The sequence below is a fragment of the Sorex araneus genome, chromosome 4, assembly GCF_027595985.1.
Source record: "Sorex araneus isolate mSorAra2 chromosome 4, mSorAra2.pri, whole genome shotgun sequence".
Classification (NCBI taxonomy): Eukaryota; Metazoa; Chordata; class Mammalia; order Eulipotyphla; family Soricidae; genus Sorex; species Sorex araneus.
This window is the reverse complement of record NC_073305.1, coordinates 135,854,942-135,872,938: the sequence shown is the minus strand read 5'-3', so window position 1 is coordinate 135,872,938 and position 17,997 is coordinate 135,854,942. Positions and strand designations below refer to the sequence as shown.

Sequence of the window (17,997 nt, the reverse complement as noted above, 5' to 3'; positions counted from 1 at the left end):
CAGTGCTCAGTGGCTACTCCTGGATCTGGGCACTGTAGTGACCTCAGGCATTGTTATGGTGCCAAGGATATAATCAGGACTAGCAAACATGCAAGCCAAGTGCCTTACCCACCATATTCCATCTCTCCAATCCCAGACTTGCACTTCTTTCCAGAGATTCATGCAGCTTCTGTTCTCTCCCAAACATGTACTTCTTCCTTTCCCTTCCTTCACATCTTTCTAAATAAGTTTCAAGAAGAGCTATCTTGCTTCACCAAAAATAATTTTTTAAATTTAAAATACTGAGGACCCAAATAAGCATAGGGTTACATCAGTTATATTTACCAGATGAGAATATCTTAAAACATAATATAACATCATATTTATTATAAGATTTTGCTATAAATATAATTTTATAATACATAACAAAAATAATTCCAATAAATGTCAGTGTAGGCCCTGAACCCTTACAATGAACTTTTCATTTAAAGTCCATTGATCTAAGGCCACTGCAATAGTACATGCAATAGTACACGGGTTAAGACTTTGCATCTGATAGACGCAGATTTAATCCTTGACACCATATAGAATTCTTTCCGCACCACCAGTAGTGATTCCTGAGCACAGAGGTAGAAGTTTGTCCCGAGCACTACTGAGTGTGGTCCTATAACAATGACAACACAGCAACAATAGCAACAACAACAACTATTGGTCTGGGCTGGGGAAACAAATCAAAGGACTGGATGGAGCACATGTTCTGAGTAGTGGTAGGTAGCCTAGGATTGGATCCCTGGCACAAACCACCAAGCACCACAGGGATTTGTTCCTGAGCACTGTAACAGAAGCTGTCTCCGAGTATCAATTACCCCCAAATTTACTGGTCTATTTTGCATTTGGAAAGGGTTATCTCACCCAGAGATTAAAATAATTCAAATAGCCACACTGAAAAATACAAAATTGGGAGGTATCCCACTATATAACTTGAAATTATACTATTAAGCTATCATGATTAAAGCAACAACAGTACTGGAATACAGATAGACTCTCTGGCCAATGAATTATAATCGAGTGCCCAAAGATAAACCTCAAGAACTACGTTCAACTAATTTTCAACAAAAGGACTGGATTCCTCTCTAGGAGTAAAGATAGATTCTTCAATACATAGTGTGGGAAAATTGGATAGCCACACTTTTTAAAAAAAAAAAACAACCTGAAGCTGGATTCATACTTCACACCTTACACAAGAGTAAATTTGAAGTAGATTAAAGGCATTGAGATCAAACCAGAATCTCTAATACTGATGAAAAACATTGGCAGAATGTTCCAAAGACTTGGACCTCAAAAGTGTCTTCAAGATATGATTTTATTGGCAAAGACAGCAAGAAATAAATAAACAAAAGGGACTACATCAAATTTTGAGTTTCTGCATAGCAAAAGGAAAGAAACATGGGCAAAAACTAAAGGACACTCAATGGAATAAAAGGAAATATTTGCACTCAACAAATCAGATAAAGGTTTAATATCCAAGATATCTATATATATCTATACATGTGTATAAAACTCTTAAAGATCAACAATTAAAACCCCTATTTATCTCCCCTAAGTGGAGAGAGAAAATGAACAGACACTTCTCTGAAGAAGACAAGATGGCCTATAGACACATGAAAAAGTGCTCATCATTACCTATTATCAAGGAGATCCAAATAAAGATGACAACGAGATATTATCTCACACTAGTGAGAATAGCACACATCTAATAAACTGAGACCAATATGTGTTGGTGGGAACATGTGATAAAGGGACTCTCATCCACTGCTGAAATGTTGTCTGGGCCAATCCCTATGGAAAACAGTATGGAGATTTTTCAGAAAAGTAAAATAGAGCTTCCATACGACCCAGGAATTCCACTCCTTTGTACTTAACCCCAGGACAGTAAAGTACTAATCTAATATGACATATACATGTACTATTATTCATTGTAGCACTTAACATAATAGCTACAATATGGAATCAACCTCAGTGTCCAATGACAGATGAATGGATAATGAAAGTGTGGTATATATGCACAATGGAATACTATGAAGTTGTAAGGAAGGATGAAACCATGAAACTCGCTGCAACTTGGGTATAACTGGAGGATATCAATGTTAAGGGACATACTGGATGTTCTCACTTATCTGTGGCATATAGAATAATAGGACAAGGGAATACAAAGTACTAACGGTGGGTAAACCCTTGGCCCTAGATTATAGAAGGATATGGAAAGAAAGAAACCAAAGGGGGAAAAGAGATAACACATGTAGGAGTAAGGGCCTTGGGCATATTGGTAGTATAGAGGTGTGTTATATCTACCTATCTGAGCCACAGAACTAATAAAACTGAAACCCTGAGATCCAAACTGCAGCAACCATATTTTAAAATATGCCTGCCAAAAAGGTAGGCTGGCAGGTGGGAAGGAACCTGGGGACAGGGGTGTAGGGAAGTTGACACTGGTGATGGAATTGGTGCTGGAAAATTATATGCCTGAAACTCAACTATGAATAACTTTGTGAATCATGGTGCTTCAATAAAATTGTTTTAAAAATATAATGTAACTTGGGAGATAGTGATCCACTAGTTATGAAAATTTCTAAGTGTTAATACATCTTATTATACAATATGAAAAATTCACATTAGCTAAAATGCTACCAATCTCACTAAATAATATTTATCATACATGATATGGAATACAAACTATCTAAAATTCTTTGGCTTGAAACATCTATTGGTTTAACCTTACTATTGGTAACAAATATTGTCCACTATTTTCCTTGAAGTAACAGGCTTACTTTGCTCTTTTTTGAGAAACTACAAGGTACCTATGTATAAGAAATCGCAGTTTGTCCATCAATAATTATTTCAATGTTCCCTAAAAATAAAGGCAAGTCTTGATCACAACTTATGCAATTTCACAAGTACTTTTTCTCGAGAAAACCATGGAATTCAGTTATGCTGCAGAAGTATTTTATGTGAATATCCTATTTGGCATCAAATAATACAAAAAAGACATGCTTAATAATTCTAATAATTTCTCATCAAAGAATTATTTAATCATAACTGACTTTTTGGGAAGGGGGGTGTATATCAGTGAAAAAAAAAAAAACAAACCCACCAGTTTGATGCCACAAGCTGTTCTCACAGATCTACAGAAAGAGCCTAGGTTACTGACCACATTTTGAGAACTGCTGTTCTTTGCTTTTTTGGTTTTCCTTTTTCTGTCTTTGGTGACAAGCTGCTAGCTAGTGACGACTATTTGTTACTATTCATGCTCCCCAACTTTTCAAAAATTTTGCTCTTTAAAATATTACATTAAAATATTACATTAAGACACCATGATTTACAGAGTTGTTCTTAATGCAGTTGCTTCAGTCATACAACGTACCAACTCCAGTCACCAGAATGACCTTCCCTCCACCAGTGTTCCCAGGATCCCTCCAACTTCCCAACCAGCTCCCCTTGGCAGGCATAGAACAAATTTATTTTATATTGCTTGCTCAAAACACAAAGTAATGACAAAGGGGATTACCAGGAAATAAATCAACATAAACCAATTTGTGATGTAATTGCCATATATTTTAACCTACGCAAATAAATACATTCAAATCATTTAATACAAATAATATAATGCTAATTCTCAGTTACATAAATAAGTCATGCTCCCTAACACTAACTGCTAACATTTAGGAATGTGGATTGGGAAAATCCCAGATCCTTGCCACAAGCACATCAGGACTTTAGGGTCAAGTCTCCAAGTCTCGAAGAAAATGAATTTGGGTCCAACTTTATCACCTAAAAGTTCTGTAATTCTGAATGAGCTTCAGACCCTCTCCAGGCCTGTGTTCTAGAAACCTGATACCATGATTGTCAAAAACACTATTCATTTATCAGATTTCATGATTCTTGTCTGCCCCCTCATCTCCTCCAAACACACAGAGAGAGATCTGGGGGAACAGTCTGATAATGGCATCATTCTCCATACAAGACTCAAATTGTGTTTGTTTATCTCTCAAATCTCTTTTAGACAGCACTTGAGAAGAAGTATATAAAAATTCAAGTGATTTCAACTGATCTTCTTATTATGAATCTATTAAGAAGCACTCAAGATTTATAAACACAAGAAACAAAAATTAAAGGGGAAAATAAAACAATAAAAAAACAATAAAAAAATTAAGGGAAAAATAAAACAATCAACCTACAATAGTTACAAATTCAATCAAACTCCATGATCTATGTAGAAACCAATACTTTTTTCTGTTATACCACAAGAAAATCCAGGGTTTAAAGCTGTTAAAAATGAGATAAAGCAAAATTTGCGGGCCAGTAAATAGAAAAGAGTAACAAAGTTACTGGTCTGAGAAGCTTTAAGTATAATTTTATTTAGAATTGCCAATAAGATACATAATATTACATTTTTGTACTTTTTCTGATCTGCTAAAATCTGTGATTTCCTAGCTCTATTATTAAAAATAAATGTATCCAAACATACTAGCTCTATTTAATCCATTTATTTTCCTATTTTCTAACCACATGATAAAAGGTGCTACAATTTAGCTATTTGTCTTTTGAAATAAGTCTAAAAGAGCCTGCTTTTCAAAGTATTCCTTTGATGCACTGTGCTTAAGCACTAATTGACTTTATTTTGACAGTAACTAATGAACTACTAACACAATTATAAATAGTAAAATAAAATGGTCAAGGAAGTCAAGATAGTCTTAGATCTTTTTTTTCCTTCTGAGTAAGGACAGGATACATTTTGTTCAGATATTTTGAGGCTTAATTAGTGCTTTGGTTGACATTACACATACAAAATGAAAATCATAACCCTTCACTAATGGATGCAAACTATCTAATAGTGATTTTGCAAGCTAATAGAAAATGAGTTTAAGAGGGAAAAATCTAACAAATACATATAAAGATGTCCATTCTTTGCAATAGATCAAATGGACAATTTTAATGATAAAATTCTAAGAGTGAGCTAAATAGAAATACAAGGCAAAAACTTTTAGAGCATCATATACTTGGAAGAAACAGGCAAAAGGGAATCAGGAAATCAAGGTTCTATTCTAGGATTGGTGAGCAAGGGATTCTAAAGTACGAGGATTCTAAATTACATAGGGAAAAAATTCTTATGAAGAGTTCCAGTAATTTGGCAGCAGCAGGGACCTGAAAATCAGGAAACCATGGATCTAGTTGATGACACAGGCCATGTCCAACTACAGTCTTCCTCACAAGAAAAGCAATGACAACTATCCACAGACAAGACACAGCTATGGAATGGACCCAAAGCAAACCTAAGAATCCTGAGAACATAAACGACAGACAGCATTCAAGGGATAGAAGTAGCAGGACACTTTCGATGTTTCACATACATCTCAACCCCCGAGATAGCACTGCATCACACTGAACGGGTCCTCTGGGTCTAGGGTGTCTACAGTGGGAAGTCAAGGAAGCCAAGATAGATAGTCAGTTCCACGGTGTGGCAGAGCACTTCTCAGAAGGACACATGGATTTTGGCTGCTGAGAATCAGGCAGAAGTGAGAAGGGGAGCTTGGAGCAATCGGCACTCATCTGGACATCCATGCTTCAACTATGCCTGAGCACGTCTCCTAGCGAGCAGCTCTACCCAGTTGAAGAATCAAGTGGGGTGGGTACCCCTGCCTGGTCAAGGAGCTCCATGAGCAGTGGAAATAGATAGATGCTAGCCAATAAATGTCACAAAACACACAAATATGAAAACTCAGTGGTAATGCCAAATGCACAGTCCAAAGTCTGATTCTCTAATATTGTAATAATGCATACATTCAGTGATTCACAAACAACTCTAGTTTAAAAGCTAGAAAACAAATCAAAGAAAATAATTTGGATCCATAACATGAGACGTAAATTAATTATACCATCGAATCCTAACATGTAAGAGAGGGAGACTGTACAGTAAAAAAATTTTTTTATGTTAGTTAAGTTGAGCTTATAGGTTTATAGCAAAAGACTCCAGAGGTAGCACAGGAGTTGAGTGCATGCCTTGCATGTGCCTGACGCTGGTTCAATCCCTAGCTTGAATGATCCCTAGAACAACACCAGGTATAGTTTTGGAGGCTCCTAGCATCACACATGGCATGAACACCACTTCATTCTTGGGCTCAGGTGGTAAGCCACCAGTTGGTTGGCCAACTATCACTGGGAACAGCTTGGGAGATCCCCCTGCCCCAAACAGATTACAATAAAAGCATTAAAGCATACCACTACAAAGAGTCACCAAACGCAAAGAAGAGAGCCAGCAAAAAAGTAAGAAGCTCATTATTCAGATACATATGTCATATAAGAATATTATAAGAAAACTGAAGGTTCATATACCTTATGAACATAGACGTAAAAATTCTCAAAGTACTAGCAAACTGAATTCAACATCATAGTAAAGGGGGTCATTTACCAAGATCAAGTGGGATTTACCCCAGGATGAAAGAATGGTTCACATATGCAATTAAATAAGATGATATGATATATCGTATTAAATGAAAGATAAAAATCAAATAAAATTATCTCAATAATTTGAAAATCATTAAACAAAAACCAATGTCCACCAAAAAAACTGTACATAGAGGGAGTGTATCTCAACATGATAAAGCTAATATTTGATCATTCCACAACTAAGATAACTCAGTGGTGAATGGTTGTAAATTTTTCCACTCAATACTTCTATTCAAAAGTCTTAAAACCTTAGAGAAAACAAACAACATAATAAATAAGAGGACTCTATATAATAATGGATGAAGTAAAATGATTATTTGCAGATGACATAATTATATATACAGAAAATCCTAAAGATTCCACCAAAAAACATTGTTAGTAAATAGATTATCTGATTAATAATTTAGTAAAGTAGTATATACAAAGTATAGATAAATTGGTTGTACTTCCATACACTAATAAATTATATGTGGAAAAAATAAAAACTTGAAGAAGTTGTAATTAAAAAATGAAAGCCACACAACCTAAGGCAATATACAGATCTGATGAAATTTCCATGGCTCTATTCATTATGCATTTTAGAAAAACAGGACAAATTATTTTTTTGTTTTGTTTTGGGGCCACAGTCAGCAATGCTCAGGAATTACTCCTGGCTCTGCACTCAGGAATTACCTCTGGCAGTGCTTGGGAGACCATATAGCATACACAGAGGATTGAACCCAGGTCGGCTGCAAGCAAGGTAAGTGCCATATCTACTGTACTATCTCTGTGGCCTGAGAAGCAGAACAAATAATTATAAAATTAATATGGAACCACACAAACACACACAAAAATCCCCAAAACCAACCAAACAGACAAGTCAATCCTGAGAAAGAACAAAGCTGGAGGCATTGTATTTCCTGAATTCTATTACAAAACCTAAGTAGTTAAAATAGTATGATACTGGCATTAAAATAGACATGAAAATCAACAGAATGAAACTGATATCCCAGATATAAATCCTTTCATCGGGGCAGAGAGATAGTACAGGGACTAAGGTGCATGCCTCACATGCTCGGACTTGACTCCCAGCACTAGTCATTGGAGAATCATCCAATGCAGGTTCCTGCAAATTATTAATGAACCCATGCATATACAATCAGTGGCTTTTTGACAATTGCTATATAAGCTCAGAAAACTTATGTAGAAAGGACAGCTTTTCCAATAAATGGTGCTAGGAGGTCTAAATATTCACAAGCAAAAGAATGAAATAGAAGTCTACACCATCTACAAAATTAATTTAAAAAGAATTGAAGATTTTCATTGTAAGACCTGAAATCACAAACCTTCTAGAAGAAAATGCAGAAGTGAACACTATACACAGAGGCAGGAGTAAGACCTGTGGACTGGGTACCCTCGAGAGAAAAAAAAACAAACAAACCAATACTTAGTAAGTAGGTTCTAGCTACCAAGACATTTCTGTTCCCCGAAAACTGGAAGATATGAGAGAAAGACTTTTAGAAAATATAAGAGTATCTTTACTTATAAAAATAGAATTAGATCAGGGCCAGGGATATGGCACAGTGGTAGAGCACGTGCCTCATGTGTGTGAGACCTTGGGTTTGATCCTCAGCACAGCAAACAAACTGAAAGTTAAAATAATGCAACTGTTGTCATGGTGGTCTAATTTCTTCGCGAACACAGACAATGAGAAATAATATTAAAAACTGGAAAATTTATTCATTTAACATTAAAAGACTGTAGGTGAATTTTAAGCACTTTTTTTATTAAAAAAATCAAGTACAAGAGTTTCCCAGGGGTCCTAAGTCATATATAAGAAACTATAGCTATATTTAAATATAAAATGAGTGTTTTTTCTTATATTTCATCTGAAAAAATGTATCTTCAGTGCAAAGACTTTTCAGATGTGCTCAAAAAGATAAGTGCAGGCTGGAGCAATAGCACAGTGGGTAAGACATTTGCCTCGAAAGCAGCCGGCCCAGGTTTGATTCCCAGCATTCCATATGGTCCCCTGAGCACCACCAAGAGTAATTTCTGAGTGCATGCAGAGCCAGGAATGACCCCTGTGCATCACCAGGTGTGACCCAAAAGCAAAAAAAAAAAAAAAAAAAGATAAGTGCAATCAACACAATGCACCTGGCCAGCCTGTCCATCTTGTTGGGTGCAAGGAATGGTTTCTAGAAAGCCACAGTGACCTAGCATGGGCTCAGCAATTACTATATCTATCTAAACCATCCCACTCACCATCCTTAGACAAAACAGGAGAATTTGGTAAATTAACAAAAGGTTAAACTGTTACAGAATGTGACACTTATACACAGAGCTAAGAAAACCATTGAGTAATATCCCTCACACGGCCCTATCAGGAATCTAAAACTGTTCTCCCAGGATTAAGCTGCTTACTCAAGCCACGGATAAAAGTGTTCTATGGGCTAAGAGTACAGTTGAAATCATAATAAATTCTCCCTATCATAGTAATTGAAAAAATTTATTCCTTTAGTCTGACCATGGGTGTCCAGAAAATTCTGAAAGCCCACGTAATAATCTATTTAACCTGGACCCCATTTAGAGAAAGTGAAGGCATTTGATTTATTTGCTTTTTAAATCAAGAACAGTGGGGAGTGACTACAATCTAAAACACATGAGTCCTAGATTAACCAATCATCTTGGGTGTCCAATTATTAGCACAAGTGAATCGCCTTGTCCTCCAATATGCTTTTATCATGGATTTCTGGTTCTAGCTCTCCATGGGCACATCTATGCAATCAAACGAGAAAATGCCTACCTCACAATATGCTCCTCACATCTGCTCCATCACCATGCTTTTACCTTTACTTTATTTATTTTATTTTATTTATTAAAATAATCCCCTCACCGGGCCAAAGCAACAGTATAGCAGGTAAGATTCTTGCTTTGCATGCAGCTGACCTGGGTTCAATCCCTTGTACCACATATGATCCCCTGAGCACTCGTAGGAGTGATTCTTGAGCATAGAGCCAGAAATAAGCCCTGAGCATTGCCCAGTATGGCCCTCAAACTAAACCAAAACAAAACAAAATACCCCTTCCCCTACCCCGCCCCCAGCCCTGCCGCCAACCAGGGCTGGGAGCCAGTACAGTATATTTGCTAGGGCACATGCCTACCATGTGCCCTGCCTGGATTCAATTCCTGGCATCTCGGGGTGCAGCCCTAGAGGCCCCAGCACCTTGGCATCCTCAGGACCTTGCAACGAACCACCGGTTGGTTGGCTAAAAATCCCTAATGGAGACACCCACCTCCCTTCCTCCCCAGTCTCCTGAGCAACATTTGGGAGACCCAACAACAACAACAAAATAAATTCCATGCCTTCTTTGTTTCAACTGCCAAATAGCAGAATTCAATCACTTTCTTGTCCTGATGTTTCCAACAGATAAGTTTTTTTTTTTTAATCTCCTGCTATTTCCAGAGTGACCTTTCTAATATGCAAATATAAGCATAAGATTACTCCCCTGATGGAAACAGGCTTCTGGGAGAAGGGTGGTTCCTTACTTAGCATCTCTCTGAACTTGTTTCTACCTGTCTGTGGCTCTTGCCTCCTCCCTGATGATCCCCCGCTATGAGAAACACAGAATGGCCTATGGATCTCCAAAAGTGGTATCTAGTCTGGAGCCTGTGCCCACTGTTCTCTCTGCTTTCTTCAAGCCAATAACTTTCTTTCAATTAGGATTTAGCCCAAAGACTCGGCCTGCCCCATAATCTCTGCCTCATTGGGATTCTTCTCCATATTTGGCAGCTTCCTCAGCTACTACCACCTGAGCATCTCCACAGCCCTGGAACTGCCAAGCCATAGGCAATGTGAATCCTCCGAGGCAGAGAATTTATTCAAGGATATTGTTGTAAGCACTTAACCTGGCACATAGTGAGCATCCAATGAATATGTCATTTAATGCTTTTAATGCCTTACAAGCCATACCTTGTAGAATATCAAAGCTCCTGGGGGCAGGGAACCTAAAAATGTCATTTTCAGGGGGGTGATTAAGACCTCAGGATAGGCAGACACAGTGTGTGTGTGTGGGTGGGGGTAAGGTGCTTTCCTTTTATATAGCCAACCCCAATTTGAACCCTGGCACCCCTGATGGTCCCTCAAGCACAACCAGCAGTGATCCCTGAGTGGAGCCAGAAGTAAGTCATGAGCACTGCCAGATGTGGCCCACCCTTATCACTTTCCTCCCCTCACACCCCAAACCCTCATGTGAACCTAAAAAAAGTGTACAAAAAGTGTGCTCCCTAACATGAAACAGGCAATATACTAAATCCAACAAACATCAGAGTCATTTTAGATACGTTAAATTAATAGCACAAGTATCTGCAATTAAATTTACATCTATTAATCTTTTTATGCTAGAAACCTTTCAGCATCACCCTTCCTGAGAGTTTCAACAAATTCATCCTGTTTCATTACATTCATCTTGTTTAACAGAGTAAGCAGATGCAATTATAGATAATGGTCAAACAAAGAGGCATTTGCTTTATCTATCTAATGACCCTTTCACTGAGACGCTCAGCTGCGATTCCTGCTACATGCAGCCTGTGCATGCTTATCCTTGTTCTCAATCTGGAGCAAGGGGGTATTTTCCATTTTCCATTCTGTCATATGAACACCACAAAAGCCTCTTCCATCTCTTCCTGATTCTCCCCCTTTTATTTTTCCTGATCCCTCTTATTTTTTCTAATGATCTTTAACAGGGATCATTTGCACAGAGCTTCCCTCAATCAACAGATATCAGAGTGCTGGCTGAGATGCCAGGATGGATGAACGCTTTTAAATTCAGTTGCATCCAGAAAGGATGCAATGAGTCCTTAAAATGGAAGGAGTCCATCCTGCAGAGAGAAGCACTTTACATGGTATCCGATATGCACACATCCTATGCATGGAACACAAGTTCAGAGAACCAGATGGGACCACACTATGTTTCTTTCTGATATTCCTTTCTGTTTCCTCTCATTCGACGCTAATTAAATTTATTTCGTGTCCCACTGATGAGTTAAGAATCCATCCGAAAAGCATTGTCCTAGAATACAGGGAGGACACTGGTGCTTTGGAGAGATCAGTGAAGTTTTCTGAAAAGCTAAAACTGCCCCAAGTCCTGGGATGGAGGAAGGATGCTGAGGAAGAAAGAGGGGAAGAGGAAAGATGGTAAACCTGGAAGGAAGAAAGGCAAGGGAAGTAAAAGAAGACCATTTGAAAAGGTGACAAGAACACACCTGAGGGGTTTCCATTAAAGAGCAGACTAGATAAAAGAGCAGAAGAGAGGATGGCCTATGGCAGGGAAAGTGATGGTCTAGATTACTTGGACTGAGAGGCAGTTATCACTGGCCATCTCCTTCGTAGGGAGGGAATTCCCCAATGCATTGCCGATCACTGCTCCCTGACCATGCTCATCCTTGGACCTATAAAGATGGTACTTGCGGGTGTTTGGGAAAGATGACAAGAGGAGCTGTCCAGGAAGCACAGAATATTCGTTCAGCCTGCAGCAGACACCTCAGCACTGCAGAGACCTGGATACAATCTATGGAGGCAGGGACTCCCACAGAGAACACCTCATTGAAAATGTGTCAACAAAAAACAAAGCAGGCCTTAGTCATAGGCACCGGGTAAGGCCCATGTGCTCAGCATGATTGTGGCTCCCAGTCTGTGTCAAAGCACCTCTGACAAATGACAGACCGCCCCAAGCCCCAGCCCAGGGACGCTCATGTGAAGGTCACCAAGTGCTAATTATGCAATGTATTCTCGGGGAGCCAGTTCAACCTTAGGGTTCTCACTCAGTAAATGCACTTATTGACCTGCTACCACACATTACACAGAATTCATCCAAACTCTACATGTTAAATTTTGAACCATTTCTTGGAGGCGATTTGTCACAAGTGAAACAAATTCCTGGAATAGGTGAGCCACCGAATGGCAGGCACTAACACTATGCGTGCTCGTGTTCTTCTTAACCTTCACTGACTGGCATTTGTGGCGCTGTGAAGAACTCCCAAGGAGAGGGGAGGAGTGGAAATGCGAACAGGCCTTCTTGCCTGAATGCGGTGAATCACTTGAAGGCCACAAGGCACCCTGCCAGGCACAGCCAGTCCTTGCCCTCTGCTCCTTTCCACTCAGCGTTTAGTCAGGTGCAAGTGGAAGCACATTAAAGAAATGTTGCAAACTTTTTCTATCAGAGGAGAGAAGAAATAAACCCCTCAGCCAGCCATGAAAGGGCAGGAGGCTCCAGGCAGGACAGGGCAGGGGAAGCCTATAAAGTGTTCACAGGTGGGGGAAGGGGGCCGCTGGAATATCTGAGAGACACTGGGGGAGATGGTTTCTATGGACACTTGGGAGGTCTCACACAGAAGGACTATAATGCAGAGGTGAATGGGGGTGGGGGTGTGAGGTGAGACTCAGCACATTCCAATGAATTCCAAATGAAAATGCAACTTAATACTATGAAACCCAGTGAGAGCTTAATGTGAACCAAATGAAATATAGCACTCTTCTGAGGGCCACCGGGGGATAACACAGATGAGAGTTTCTCTCTAATAATATAGAATAAGCCGGGAGTGTTGCTCAGTCGTGGATCAACAACCTTTTGCACCGAGATACAAATAAAGACTCTTCAGTAGCAATGTAAACTCCAGCACAAGAGCAGCCGCAACAGCAGTGCTGGGCTGGCGGCTGAACAACCTCTGCACCACATGATAAGTCAAGTACCCCCACCCAGAACAGAGATTTGCCTTAGGAACAACAAGCAGGGGTGCTGGGGAAAGAATAAAAGCAGTTCTAAAAAAAAAAAAAGAAAGAAAACTTTTTTATTTTTTTTTTTGGCTTTTGGAGTCACACCCAGTGATGCCCGGGGTTACTCCAGGCTCTGCATTCAGGATTTACTTCTGGCAATGCTCAGGGGACCCTATGGGATACCAGGGATAGAACCCAGTCAGCTGTGGGCAAGGCAAATGCCCAATCTGCTGTTCTATGGCTCTGTCAACCTGCACCCCCCCCCCAAGTTTTGTTTTGTTTTTTGGCAAAGAAGTCTCTCAAATACCTGGAGGCCCTTTCTGGTGATTCTTGGCCAACAGGGCTGGTTGGTCAACTCAAAGGCCAGAAGTCATGATACTACTCAAGGCCCTGTGGTGCTGGGGATTATTTGGACCACTGGGACAATGCATGGGGATCTTCAGAGCCACACCGATTGGTGTTTAGTGGGGGGCAGGGGGCTCCAGTGATGTACCCAGTGATGCTCAGGGGATATGGGGTGCCAGGGATTGAACCAGGGTCGACCACAAGCAACACACGTGCCTTCACCCTATACTATCTCTTAAGCCCCACAAAATAGTTTTTGAAAATTCAAGATCAACAGGAGGGACACATATAGCGGCATATGCAAATTCATTTCCTGCTAGAGGAACAAAGCAACAGCTGTTCAGGCTAGGAACTAGAGTATTTTTCCCCCTGTAGGTATATGTTTACAGATAAAGCAGCTGGTAAATCAAGGCACAGCCAGCTTAGTGATTGAAGAGCCAGCATGTCCGCGTTTGAATCGATGTCTTCCTGCTGATTGGCCTCGGGAATGCTACTCCACGTCTCTGCCTGCTTCTGTCTCCCTTTCTGTGAAACAGTGGTGAAAGGACAATCCACTTGACGGGCTGGTGTCGAGTTGAGGTGATAGAGAAAAGGGAGACAGAAGAGTTGCGATCTCACACCTGAAGTCAGTCTAGTCCACTCCCATTGCCACACTGTGATAAGGGAGGGGTTGCATCCCCACTGAATACAGTGGATTTGGTGCAGACATGGACTGGTCTGGAGTTTAAAAACCATTTCGAAGAAATGGTCTGCAAGATCATTTGGGGTGAGAGGTAGGGGAGATTATTCAGAGGGCTGGAGCACATCCTTTGCATGAGGGAGGCTCAGGTGTGATCGCCAGCACCACATGCCCCCCCACCCCCAGCACTAATAGAAGTTATTAAAAAAGGATGAGGTATTGGGGCCCAAAGTTTCCAGCTTCTCAATATGGGGGTCTATTTTCTCTGTATCTCAGAGCTCCTGTTTTTGGGACTCCTTGCCAGCTATTTACTCTCAATTTTTTTTTCCTTTTGGGTCACACCTGGCGATGCTCAGGAGTTACTCCTGGCTCAGCACTCAGGAATTACTCCTGGCGGTGCTCACGGGACCATATGGGATGCTGCGAATTGAACCTGGGTTGGCCACGTGCAAGGCAAATGCCCTACCTGCTGTGCTATCACTCCAGCCCCTACTCTCAATACTTTTACATTTGGTATTGGCTATAGCTTATATTTAGAAAAAAGAACAGAGGTTGGTCCTCAAGAAAAATTGATAAATTATGAATTATTCAGAGAGGAGTAGATACATATACATATAAACTAATTACCACTTATAAATATATTAGAACCTAAAATATAAAAAGAATTTTCAGACTCATAAAAATCTAATTTATCTGGGTTTTGGCATTGCTTTTAGAAATCTAAAAATGAATAGCTGACATTTTAAGAGCCTAGTTACAGGGCTGCAATTTAAAGCTTGTGCAGACACACACACAAGCACGCACACACTGACACTACTCTTGGGTAGTTGCCATGACAACCAAATGTGGCGCCTACTGAGCTCTTTGTTATCTTGCTTTAAGATGCTGTGCCAAAACACAGTTGTGTTAGATTCTTTACTAATTAAGTGGGAAAGGTTAAAAGATTTTCCAGAGCCACATGGTTTCCATTTGCGCTGGGACTCAAGAAAAGCAAATGCTAAATATTTTAAGAAAAACAATTTAAAAGTAATCACTGCAAGACCAGTTACAGACCAAAGTAGACATAATATTGAAGAAAACGGGGGACAATGTTTTTGCTTGCTTTGGCATGCTGTGCTCATTTTAGCATCTTCTCCTCCTAAGTTGTGCCATACTTCCTTAATGGAATAATCAATTTGTATGGTACATTTTGGTGAACAGTCTCCTATTTTACAATCACACTGAAATATTTTCCTTCCTTGGTTACATCTCTCTCAGTTCATATGGGAACCCATAACTTCCATATGCTAATTAGACAGGAAAAAAAAAGAGAAAACCTGTCATTATATTAATAGGAAATTTTTTGTTTTAGGAAAAAAGCAAGAACAGTGATGGGGCAAGAGAGGGATGACTGGATCTTTTTGGGAACTGTAATCAGCTCTAACTTTGTCTCCCTTCCATTCTTTCACTAGTTCCTGTCTCCCTCACAGGTTTGCTCTCTGCCTCTGTTTTGGCCATTAGACACTGACCCACTTCAGACTCAGTTGGACTCATACTTTATTATTATTTTGTTTTTTAAGCCACACACAGCAGTGCTCAGGGATTACTCCTAGCTCTGAGCTCAGAGATCACTCCTGGTGGGGTTCTTGGGACCATATAGGATGCTGGGGATCAGACCAGGGTTGGACTCAGGCAAAGCAAACATGTTTCCTGTTGTACTATCTCCCCAGCCCTCACTCCATGCTTTTTTCCTAGGTAGGCTCATCCTTGGCCAGTAGCTTTAATTATCGCCCATCTGCCTTTACATACCTTGCAAGGTCTCTTCTGAGTTCCTGATCAGGTAATCCAATTATCTCCCAACACCCTCCACTCTGACGCTACACTATAGGCAAGTTGGGTTCTCCTGGAATGCTCCTATATCAGAAAATGGCAGCTTGACTGGCCGGATACCAGGTGTATTCAAACTATAGCTGCTAGATGAATTAATCAATCTTCAATCAAAAACACCCCCAAGGCTCATGCTTGTTAAAGACCTCTTTCTCTCCCACCCCTGAAACAGTCTCCAAGTCCTCTTCACTTTCCCTTCTAAATAACCCTTAGGCCCATCTATTTTCCAAATCCTCCCAGGCACTACTATCTGGATAGCAGACTTTGCCAGAAGTATTTCAATAATAGTATTTTTAAACTATTTTTATTGAGGTCCCAGGATTTAAGTCACTATTAATAATACTTTTCCTGCATACATCATTCCAACACCACACTCATCATCAGAAAGCCAGCTTCCCTCCAATAGCGTCCAAGGGGACCTCCCAACCACTCTCCCTCCCATGAAAGCTCAGCCAATGATAATCAGAAACGGAGAAGTTGGGCAATCTGTACCTATCAAATAACGTATTGAACAAACTGGTAAAGTTGGCGGAAGAAAAGAGGGAAGAGAACATTTTCCGAATGTTGACTATGCTAGAGACAGGATCAGACACCTCTTGCATACTACCACCTCTTATCACCACAGTGACCCATATTATAGAAGAGACTCAACTGAGCACATGGCATCAAAGAGCATCCCCTGGTCCCCACCTTCACTTTGCTTGGTCCCAACAAGCAGAGAATAGCAGCACATACAAACGAGAAGATGAAGAAATAGCAATGATCACAGCTTATTCGAGACAACTGTGCTTGGCATGTGTGCGCATTATTTCACTTAAGCCACATCGGCAATCTGGGGAATGGGTGGGTGCTGTGACCGTCCCATCCTGCAGATGAGGACACAGTCACACAGGACTTACCTGCTTAAGGTGGAAAATTCACTAGCTGCAGAGTTGTGATTCCAGGTGTGGACTTGGGTGAGTTATTGAGGCATTTACTCACACCGTCTCACCCATGACGACAGGTGGTGGGATAGACAGAGAGAGGACACAAATGCATCCCTGCCACCCAGCAGCTTGTGGAGAACTTGAGAAGCCTGTGTCCAGCTTCTCTGCAGAGCAGGGAGCAGAGTTTACAGAGGGAAGCTCCCCAGCTTCAACCCCGCCACTGGAATGGCGGATTTCCAGGATGCCAATCACTTCCCGAGCCCACAGCTCCATCTCCAAGAGGTGACTGGAGGGGATGCCCTGGCATTTGTGCTAATTTGATGAAAAGTGAATGTTTCTTACAACATCTCTTTTCTTAAGTACTATAAATGGCAGAGATACAAAAATAGTTTTTTTAAAGAGTTTTAATAGAATACTTACAGTTTTATCACTCCATCTGGACACCGGGCACAGACCTGTTGGCTGCTTCTGTCTTGTGGATGTTGACTCTGCCCCAGCTGAACAAACCTGCAGGGCACAATGCAGAAGGAGGAAACTAACATGGGTGCTGCTTCCAATAAGTCCACTCCACACAAACTGGCATGTGTGCTCAAATGACAGCATCTTCTTATCTCACACACGCACTTGCCAGTGCCCAATAAAACATGGGGCTTCCTTTACTCCTGACTGTCTGAACTAACAGTGGGCTCGTGAGGAGGAAAGTGGTTTTGTGATTTCCCCTAAAAAAATGGAAATCACAGGCCAGGGAGACAGTACAGAACACATGTTTCGCACACAGGAAACCAGGTTCCATCCCTGGCACTGCATAGTTCCCAGAGCACTGTAGAGGTGACCCTTGAGCACTGCTAAGTGTGGCCCACAATGAAAATTTAAAAATACATTTTTTTAAAAGAAAGTCATCATGGTGGCTATAAGAATAGAACAAAATACACACCTCACTGCAT

General features: G+C 40.5%; 1 protein-coding gene across 1 annotated transcript in view; it reads right to left on the bottom strand.

Annotated features, from left to right (window-relative positions):
* The window catches only part of FIG4 (FIG4 phosphoinositide 5-phosphatase), a 131,967-nt gene that overhangs the window by 23,071 nt on the left and 90,899 nt on the right, over nt 1-17,997 (bottom strand). The window contains exon 22 of the mRNA XM_004605717.2: nt 17,474-17,560. Within this exon, the coding sequence (XP_004605774.1) occupies nt 17,474-17,560 (87 nt within the window). The remainder of the gene's footprint in view (nt 1-17,473; nt 17,561-17,997) is intronic.